At 47.4% G+C, this 10,949-nt stretch overlaps 1 protein-coding gene across 1 annotated transcript in view; it reads left to right on the top strand.

Annotated features, from left to right (window-relative positions):
- LOC111963097 (EMILIN-1-A) overlaps positions 1–10,949 on the top strand; it is a 115,558-nt gene that overhangs the window by 101,437 nt on the left and 3,172 nt on the right. The window contains exons 10-15 of the mRNA XM_023986308.2: positions 3,483–3,694; positions 3,825–6,248; positions 7,645–7,671; positions 8,393–8,518; positions 8,654–8,671; positions 10,326–10,460. Of these exons, the coding sequence (XP_023842076.2) occupies positions 3,483–3,694; positions 3,825–6,248; positions 7,645–7,671; positions 8,393–8,518; positions 8,654–8,671; positions 10,326–10,460 (2,942 nt within the window). The remainder of the gene's footprint in view (positions 1–3,482; positions 3,695–3,824; positions 6,249–7,644; positions 7,672–8,392; positions 8,519–8,653; positions 8,672–10,325; positions 10,461–10,949) is intronic.

Consider the following 10,949-nt stretch of genomic DNA (forward strand, 5'->3'; position numbering starts at 1 on the left):
AGCCCAAATGCTTGCCTTCTAGTTCCGACAATGCTAGTTAATAACCAACAAGTAATCTAACCTAACAATTCCACAACTACTACCTCATACACACATAAATTACTGTATACCACATTCCAGTGGGTCAGAAGGTTAAACATACACTAAGTTGACTGCCTTTAAACAGCAGGAGAAAAATCCAGAAAATTATGTCATGGCTTTAGAAGCTTCTGATAGGCTAATTGACATCATTTGAGTCAATTGGAGGTTACCTGTGGGATGTATTCAAGGGCCTAGCCTTCAAACTCCATGTGCCTTTGCTCTTGACATCATGAAAATCAAAAGAAAAATCAGCCCAAGACCTAGAAAAAAAATTGTAGACCTCCACAATCAGTTCACCTTGGAATTCCAAACGCAGCTGAACGATACCATGTTCATCTGTACCAATAGTACGCAAGTATAAACACCATGACCACGCACGCCGTTCATTACTGCTCAGGAAAGGAGACGCATTCGTTCCCTAGAGCATGAATGTACTTTGGTGCGAGAAAGTGCAAATCAATCCCAGAACAACAGGCAAAGCACCTTGTGAAAGCGCGAGGAAACAGGTACAAAATATCCATATCCACAGTATAAAACAAGCTCATATATCGAACCACTACCTGGAAAAGGCCGCCAGCAAGGAACAGAAGCCACTGCTCCAAAACCCTAATAAAAAGCCAGGACTACGTTTGCAACTGTACATGGGGACAAAGAGATTACCTTTTGGAAGAAATGTCCTCGGTCTGATGAAACCTGTTGGCCATATGGACAATTGTATTTGGAGGAATTGGTGAGGCTTCCAAGCCGCAAGAACACCATCCCAACTAAGATGCCATTAAGATGAGGACAATGTTGGACAGAACCAACCAACCTGCACATGTACTCTACTGGTATGCTTGATTGTTATGTTCAATGTATGGGTTATTTTTGACACTTGGTTATTTGTTGTTACCTTTGTTCCCGTGACAATATAATTCTTATTTCTTAATATTGTAAATATCCAAAGTAAGCTTTTCGGCAAATGTACATTGTTACGTCACTTGCCAATAAAAGCAACTCTATTTTGAATCATAAATGAGAGAGGTTAGAGAGGAGAAGAGACAGACGTGACGACTCACTAAATGTAACAAAATTCCTGTGAAAATCAGGACCTTGCTCTGACCTAATCTGATAACCCATACTAATATCCCTTTCCTCCTCCTCTGTGCTCTCTCAATCTCTCGTCTCTCTCTAATTGTCGTCTCTCTCTCTCTCTGTGTCTCTCTCTCTGTCTGATCTCTTTCTGTCTCTCCTCTCTCCTGCTGTCTTTCGCTGTCTGTCTCTCTCTCTCTCTGTGTCTATGTCTCTCTCTGTCGCTCTCGTCTCTCTTGCTGCATCTCTCTCCGCACTTCTGTCTCCTCTTTCTCTCTCTCTCGCCTCTCTGTTCTGTCTCTCTTTCTTTCTCTCTCTTTCTCTCTCTCTCTCTCCTCTATCTCTCTTCCCTCTAACTCTCGCTCTTCTCTCTCCTCTCTTTCCTCTCTTTTCTTTCGTCTCTCTTCTCTCTCTCTCTCCTCTTCTATGCTCTCTCTCTCTCTTTTATCTCATCTTCTCGGTAAACATGCAAGACGAACTGGCACAGAGAGACAGGAAACACAGGGATAAATACACTGGGGAAAATAAGCGACACCTGGAGGGGGTGGAGACAATCACAAGGACAGGTGAAACAGATAAGGGGTGACAGTGACAGATGTTTCTGATACTCTGTTATACACTATAGCGGAGAAGGAGCTGGTGGATTAATTGCAAACATGTTGAGATCTGAATAGTTTCCCCAGTAAATGATTTAAATAACGTTGGTATTCAGTGAGGATTAGAGTTACATCAAACTGCCCGTCAGGGCAGAAACCAGCCTCCGATGTTCACGCTTTGTGTTCATGCCTCCGAGCCTGGGAACGATGTGAAAATCAAAGGAAATGCAAATGTAATTAGGGAGAAAATGCTTGTTTTCTTGGCTTTGTGGCCTGTAGTGCGTTTTGGATTGAGACACATAAACATTCTCCATAAAGGTCTTTGGCTGAGAGTGCCGTTTCAAGAGTTCAGGCCAACAGAATAGCCAACAGGCCCGTTGAAACTCAGTGGTAGGAACTGAGAGTGCCGTTTCAATAGAGTTCAGGCCAACAGAATAGCAAACAGGCCCGTTGGAAACTCAGTGGTAGGGAACTGAGAAGTGCCGTTCAAGAGTTCAGCGCACAGAATAGCAATACAGGCCGTTTGAACTCAGTGGGTAGGGAACTGAGAGTGCGTTTCAAGAGTCTAGGCAACAGAATAAGCCAACAGGCCGGTTGAAACTCAGTGGTAGGAACTGAGAGTGCCGTTTCAAGAGTTTCAGGCAACAGAATAGCCAACAGGCCGCTCGTTGAAACTCAGTGGTAGGAACTGAGAGTCGCAGTTTCAAGAGTTCAGGCCAAAGAATAGCAAACAGGCCCGTTGAAACTCAGTGGTAGGACTGAGAGTGCCTTGTTTCAAGAGTTCAGACCAACAGAATAGCAACAGGCCGTTAAACTCAGTGGTAGGAACTGAGAGGTGCGTTTCAAGAGTTCAGGCCAACAGATAGCCAAACAGGCCCGTTGAAACTCAGTGGTAGCGGAACTGAGAGGCCGTTGTCAAAGAGTAGCTCAATACAGAATAGCCAACAGGAGCCCGTTGAAACTCAGTGGTGAGAACTGAAGGATGCCGCATTGCAAGAGTTCAGGAGCCAACCAGAATAGCCACAACAGAGGCCTGTTGAAAAAACAGTGGATGAACTGAGAGTGCCGATGTTCAGAAGTTCAGTGACCAGGACAGAATAGCCAACAGGGCCAGTTGAATCACTCAGTTGGTGAGGTGAACTGTGAGAGAGTGGCCGATTCAATGATGAGTTCAGACCTGGTAACAGAATAAGGCCCACAGGGTCCCGTTAGAGAAACTAGCAGTGGGTAGGAACTCCAGTTCAACTTGGAAATATCAGATTTTAAATAAACAAAATGTGTGAAGTGGTATAAAAAAAAGCATGTTAAAATTAGGATGAATGTTGAATCCTGCCAACGGCTAGTGGTGTTATAGATTACATTTACGTCATTTAGCAGACACTCTTATCCAGAGCTACTTACCGTAGTGAGTATATACATTTTGGTACTGGTCCCTCGTGGGAGTCAAACCCACATCCCTGGCGTTGCTCTATCGACTGAGCCACACGGGACTATTACAAACATTTTTACAAAAATGTGGTCAACGTGTCAGGGGCCAAAGGCAGACGTACAATAAGTTGACAATTACCACCCGTGACCAATTATAATTGCGTCGTGTCAATAACATTTACATTTAGTTAAGGCTCTTAGTCTTATCCACTGCGACCAACAATACGTGTCTTCAACTAAGATAGGTGAGACAACCTCAGTGTAAATCACTTCACCATTGTTGTCGTTGTCTCTGACTCTCAACAGGTATCGAACGTATATGAAGCCGCGGTACAAGGTGGCCTACAAGATGGTGACGGACATGGAGTGGAAGTGTTGCCATGGTTACACCGGAGATGACTGTAGCGAAGGGCCGAGCGGAGGGTCGGGGACCCAGATCGCTACAGCCAGACCCAAACCGTCCCGACCGGGACAGATCGGAACCGACACAGGTCACAGAGGACAGAGTGGAGGAGACGGTGGGTGGATGTTTATGCTCCTGCTCTCCCTCTTCTTCTTCCTCCTCTTCAGTCCTTGTCTTCTCCATGTTTCATGGGAGCTATCATCCTCTTATAATATAAGTATAATAATATTCTGTTTGTGTTCCAGGGCGAGGCGACAGCGACAAGACGCGGCAGCTGGAGGACAAGATCCAGAGCCTAACCAAGGACCTCCAGGACCTGCAGTCCACCCTGAGGGGCATGAACGAACGCTTCCAGGAGGAGATGCGCAAACCGGGCTTCAGTGGGGGTGGCACCAAGGCCCCAGCGGATGCGGCCCAGCCGGAGATTAAGGACACCATCCACAGCATCCAGACCAAACTAGACCAGCTGGACAACCGGACACAGGCTCACGACAAGACCTTGGTCAGCATCAACAACCACCTGGTCAACGGGAATGGCGGCGGTGGGAATGATCTTGGCGGTGGCACTGGCGACTCCTCTGGAGGCACCGGTGGGATTAGCGGCGGGAAGCTCAACACGCTGAAAGAGGAGATCCTGAGGGAGCTGGAGAGAAGGGTGTCTCTGTCCTGCTCCTCCTGCCAGTCGGGGGTGGAGGACCTGCGGAGACAGCAGCAGGAGGACAGGGAGCGGATCCGTGCGCTGGAGAAGCAGCTGAACGCCGTGGATGGACGATATCGCCAGAGCCTGGACGGCCTACGCCGCGAGGTGACACGCTCCCAGGGCTGCTGCGACTCTGTCACCGAAATCAAGTACAGGGTCACAGATGCTGAAAGAAAGATAAGCTCCATATCAGAGAACTACGATGTCATCCAGAACCGCCTGGATAAGGAGCTGGGCAGTGGCGGTGGTAGTAATGGAGCTGGAGGTTTCCCAGAAGGTGGAGGTGGCTTTGGCCCTGGAGGTGGTGGCTTTGGCCCTGGAGGTGGCGGCGGGTTACCCAGGGTGATAGAGGACAGGCTGGACGGTCGTCTAAGGGACATTGAGAGGTGGGTGAACAGCACAATGCAGCACACAGAGGAGACAGAGAAAGACCTGAAGGACTACTTCAACCGTGAGCTGGGCGACCTCCGGACCGTGTTCCTGGACCGTTTCGACGACCAGGGATACCGCATCGGCGACATAGAGCTAGACGTGGGCATTGTAAAGGACCTCGTGTCGGACCACGACAAGAAGCTGACCCGCCTGGAGAACTCCACGGCGCTACTAGACAAGAGTCTGACTGACTGTGGCTGTGGAGGAACAGGAGGAGGAGCTGGAGGAGGAGGAGTTGGAGGAGGTGGAAGAGAAGATGGAGGAGGAAGTAGAGGAACCGGAGGAATGGGAGGGAGAGGAGCTGAAGGTGGTGCAGGGGAAGGAGGAAGGGGAGATACAGGAGGAACAGGAACTGAAGGAAGGAGAGATGGAGGAACAGGGGGAACCGGAGAAGGATGGGGAGGAGCTGGAGGGGACGGAGGAAACGATTATGATGGAGACTCTGTGAAGTCTATCACCTGGAGGGTGGTGGCCAATGAGGACGAGATCCGACGCTTTGACACGCGGATCAAGGACCTGTCCGTCTCGGGCGACTCCCTCATGGACAAAGTGCTGGACCTCAGCCACGACATCCGCAAGATCAAAGCCTTGACCGGAGACAACGGCGAGCACTTCAACCGCATCGTCACAGAAGTTGAGACGCTTGGGCGCGGCATGGATGACTGCGACGTCTGTGGAAGAGTGGAAGACGAGTTCAAGAAGCTGAAGAACCACACCCTGAACCGCTGGGAGAAGGACATCAACGCCATCCGGAACCGGGTAGATTCCGACCAAAGCTTTTGCTCCCAGGTGTGCTCCACCCTACAGGAAGAGGTGGGGAAACTCCGGGAGGAGGTGGGGAAGTGTAGCGACCAGTGTAAGATCCACATGGAGACCCCAACAACAGGAGGTGGCACTGGAGGACGAGGCCTGGATGAACCTGAGAAGCCCCTGGACGGCCACAGTGTGATCGGAGGCACGTCCAACAACGGTCACCTCAAGTCCCTGCAGGGCGAGCTGTCCGAGGTCATCCTAACCTTTAGCTCCATCAACGACACGCTGAGGGGCCTGGAGCACACAGTGCAGAAACACGGCAGTGTCATCACGGATCTGGGCAACACCAAGGACAAGATCATCTCTGAGCTGGACAAGATACAGCAGGAGGTGACTGAGCACATTGAGCAGAGCCGCGACCGCCTTGACGGGGTGGATCGCGACGTGCGACGCTTCGAGAGCACCCTAGTGGTGGAGGTGGGCGACTGCAAGCGATCTGGCGACGGCCTGGAGAAGAGGCTGTCCAAGATGGAGGGCGTGTGCGGACGGCTGGACGGCGTCTCCGACTCGCTCCAGAGGATCAAGGAGGGGCTGAACAAGCACATGTCTGGCCTGTGGAACTGTGTGAACGGTCTGAACGCCACGGTCATCTCCCATGGAGGGATCATTGAGAGCATCCAGACCACTCAGCTGGACGGGATCCACGGGAAGATCAAGAACCTCAACTCGTCCGTCAGTCACATCCTCACGGAGTTCCAGAATCTTTCGGAACAGGACCTGACCGGTGAGTCTGTTGACTTGACACTGTATTCTTTCAGAGAGATTATGGTCTAGACCGGGGCTCTCCAACCCTGTTCCTGGAGAGATACCCTCCTGTAGGTTTAAACCAGGGCTCTCCAACCCTCTTCCTGGAGAGATACCCTCCTGTAGGTTTAAATCAGGGCTCTCCAACCCTGTTCCTGGAGAGATACCCTCCTCTAGGTTTAAACCAGGGTTATCCAACCCTGTTCCTGGAGAGATACCCTCCTGTAGGTTTAAACCAGGGCTCTCCAACCCTGTTCCTGGAGAGCTACCCTCTGGTATGTACACTCCAACCCTGTTCCTGGAGAGCTACCCTCCTGTAGGTTACACTCTCAACCCTGTTCCTGGAGAGCTACCCTCCGTAGTTTACACTCCAACCCTGTTCCTGGGAGAGTTACCCTCCTGTAGGTTTAAACCAGGGCTCTCCAACCCTGTTCCTGGAGAGATACCCTCCTGTAGGTTTTAAACCAGGGCTCCAACCCTGTTCCTGGAGAGCTACCCTCCTGTAGGTTTAAACAGGGCTCTCCAACCCTGTTCCTGGAGAGATACCCTCCTGTAGGTTTAAACCAGGCTCTCCAACCCTGTTCCTGAGGAGCTACCCTCCTGTAGTTTAAACCAGGGCTCTCCAACCCTGTTCCTGAAGAGCGTACCTCCTTGTAGGTTTACACCAGGGCTCTCCAACCCTGTTCCTGGAGAGCTACCCCCTGTAGGTTTACACTCCAACCCTGTTCGCGAGAGCGTACCCTCCCTGTAGGTTTACACTCCAACCCTGTTCCTGGAGAGCTACCCTCCTGTAGGTTTACACTCCAACCCTGTTCCTGGAGAGCTACCCTCCTGTAGGTTTACACTCCAACCCCAGGTGGAACTAACCTGGTTCAGCTTATCAACCAGCTAGTTATTAGAATCAACCCAGTGGGCACAGACGTCAGTTCAACGTCTGGTTTTGATTTACATTTTGTTGAGTTGTCATTTAACAGGAATTCAATGTTAAATCAAATAAAACAATTCACGATGTCATTGGATTTAGATAAAAATGTTGGTGAAAAACATGAAATGCCCTTGGGTTGATAACTTTTTTTTATCCAATCAGTTTTCCACATTGATTTTCTTGTTTGAAATTACATGACAACAACATTGATTCAACCGGTTGATTCAACCAGGGCACTTGATTAGGGTTGGAGTGAAAACCTAGCTCTCCGGGAACAGGGTTGGAGAGCCCTGATCTAGATCAGTAACTACAGAAATTAACTAATGCACGGTTTGAAAATATAGAGCATGTTCATTTAGAGAGTATTTTCTGAGTTCATGTTGACAATTATATATTTATATTTTTGATTAAACTTATCCTCTCTCTCTCTCTCACATGTTCTGCTTTGTAGGTGTGCAGTTGGTTAGAGGTTTGAATGGTACAAAAACTTTTGGTAAAACTGAACTAAAACCATAATGTGTCTTAAACGCTAGACTAACCTTGTCCTGACTATACTTGACCAGTCTACGAGACAGCACATCCAGTGGGTATAAGGACACAATGAACACTGGTTTAAAGTCTCAAGTAGCACATGTGCACCCAAGTGTCAACAAACAGAACGGTGTCAGCGACAATAAACACAAAGGCCCGTCGAACAACACCAAGAAACAAACTGATGATTACTAAAACATTCATAATCCACTAATGAAAACTAACCGTGTGTCTATTTGTGTAATATGTGAGTCTCACGTTAAATGGTGGCCTGCTATTAGTGTGTCTGTCTGTCATGCAGTCTTTCGTAACACACGGTCTCAGTGTTCAAATAATCTGATGCTTCTGTGTCTGGAGGGAACAATGTATTATAATTTCGTAATACCTCATTCAATGACATATCTGAATGAGAAAACTCCTCCACTGTATCGCTACAGTGGTTTTGTCTGGAATGGTTTCTATGTTCCTTAACAGGCCGTCTTTGGGTCAACTTTGATTATTTCAGTTAAATATAATGTCAATTATTAAAGTTACTTCAATTATTAAATGCCTTAAATAACATAACAATTGTAACGTGTATTGATTATTCAACTATTGAAATGTTAATACAAAAAAAAAAAGGAATATGATGTTATTAAAATTGTTGTCATTGCCTCCCACCACCCTAGGCCTGCCAGGTCCTCCAGGTCCCTCTGGGGAGAGAGGGTTCCAAGGGCTGCCTGGCGCTGAGGGGCCCCAAGGCAGGGACGGACCCCCGGGCAAGCAGGGAGAGAACGGGCCCAGAGGATCACCAGGTTAACAGGAACCATACAAGCCCTTTATAAATCAGTCTTTATGCCTCAGGAAATGTGTTTTTTATATGTTGATGTTTGACTGAATGGTTTGAGTCAGTCTGACTCGTCTCTTCCTCTCCTTTTTTTTCACTGCAGGCCTCAAAGGTGAACAAGGTATGTTCATGTTTCAGTATTTGCATTTGAGTCCGACATGTTAGCAATGTGCTAATGCACTCAACAGTGCTGTGTGCCACATGTCATTACATAACATGAGTATTGCTGATGGTCATTAAAAGTCAGGGTGAATGGAGTTCTGTGTGAGTGTGTGTGGGGATCACTGTATAGGTAAGAGGTAAGCATTGGGCCAATGAGAACATGAATCGTCAGAGGCAGCCAGGAAATGTGCACATAGTGCTTCCTGGGTCAGCTTGAGTGTTACATATGGTGATTGTGAGATACATAGTGTGGCTATAAGTGTGTGTGTGCATGTGTCTGTGTGTCTATCTGTGTGTGGTGTGCATATCTGTGTGTCCCTTTTTTGTCCCGTCTGTGTGTGTGTTTTCATGTGAAGCTAGAGTTGTTGATCCCTTTTTGTTTTACATAACCGCTCTGTAACATTCCCATCATGAAGGCAACTGCATCTGAAATATACTGAACAAAAATGCTGTATAAACACAACATGTGAAGTGTTGGTCCCATGTTTCATGAGATGAAATAAAAGATCCCCGATATTTTGCATACACACAAAACGTATTTCTCTCAAATTTTGTCAACAAATTTGATTAGATCCATGTTAGTGAGCATTTCTCCTGTGCCAAGATAATCCAACCACCTGAGATATGTGGCATATCAAGAAGCTGATTAAACAGAATGATCATTACACAGGTGCACCTTGTGCTGGGGATAACGATGGCCACTGGCATTCACAGATGAATCACAGCTTCAACTGTACCGGGCAGATGGCAGACAGCGTGTATGGAGTTGTGTGGGCGAGAGGCTTGCTAATGTCAACGTTGTGAGCAGAGTGGCGGTGGGGTTATGGTATGGGCAGGCATAAGCTACAGATAACGAACACTACTGCATTTTATTGATGGCAATTTGAATGCACAGAGATACCGTGACGATATCCTGATGCCCATTGTCATGTCATTCATCTGCCGCCATCACCTCATGTTTCAGCGTAATATATGGACGCATGTCGCAAGGATCTGTACACAATTCCTGGAAGCAGAATATGTCCCAGTTCTTCCATGACCTGCATACTCACCAGACATGTCACCCATTGAGCATGTTTGGGATGCTCTGGATCGATGTGTACGACATCGTGTTCCGGTTCTCTCAAATATCCAGCATCTTTGCACAGCTATTAAAGAGGAGTTTGAAAACATTCCACGGGCCACAATCAACAGCTTGATCAACTCGATGCGAAGGAGATGTGTCGCGCTGCATGAGGCAAATGGTGGTCACACCAGATACTGACTAGTTTTCTGATCCACTGCTTTTTAGGGTTAGGGTTGGGAAATCCCATAGATTAGGGCCTAATGAATTTATATTAATTGACTGATTTCCTTAGAGGAACTGTAACTCCGTGAAATCTTCGAAATTGTTGCATATTACGTTAATATTTTTATTCGGTGTAGATTAGAGGGCTGTAACCGTCTTGAACAAAAGACTCTCTCTTGCTATGTTCCTTACACGTTGTTTACTTTGCCATGTTGTCTGTATTGAACCAGGAAAATGGATTTCCTCATGTCAGAACAATGAAATATCATATATAGCTGATAATAACCATGCTCTCTCTGAGATGTTGTTGTAATTTTGCCCTCAGGTATGCCAGGTGCCGACGCCAACGTGCCCAAGCTGTCCTTTTCTGCCGCTCTCACCTACCCCATGCTTAGTGCTGGCACCATCGTCTTCGATAAGATCTTTGTCAACGAGGGAGAGTTCTATGACCCGCGGACTGGTACTGAATAGATAGGACTTGTTTTGTTTTCGGGTTGAATAAGTATTCACGAACATGATCAGTGCATACTACTGATACCAACGTGTACTGGGAAGAGACACACACACAGGCACAGACACACGCATACACACACACATGATAACATACGCACTATCCACACACATACACATGGATTTTGTGTTGTAGATATGTGGTAATAGAGTAGTGGCCTGAGGGCACACACTTAATGTGTTGTGAAATCTGTTGTGTGATGTAATGTTTTTAGTTGTACATAACTGCCTTAATTTTGCTGGACCCCAGGAAGAGTAACTGCTGCCTTGGCAGGAACTAATGGGGATCCATAATAAACCCCAGGAAGAGTAGCTGCTGCCTTGGCAGGAACTAATGGGGATCCCTAAAAAATACAAATACAAACTGACTTTTGGCTGTCTTTTTGAATGGGACAACATAGGTTGTAATGTCATTGATCAATATCTCTACCAAACATTA

The sequence above is a fragment of the Salvelinus sp. IW2-2015 genome, linkage group LG4q.2 (assembly GCF_002910315.2).
Source record: "Salvelinus sp. IW2-2015 linkage group LG4q.2, ASM291031v2, whole genome shotgun sequence".
Taxonomy (NCBI): Eukaryota; Metazoa; Chordata; class Actinopteri; order Salmoniformes; family Salmonidae; genus Salvelinus; species Salvelinus sp. IW2-2015.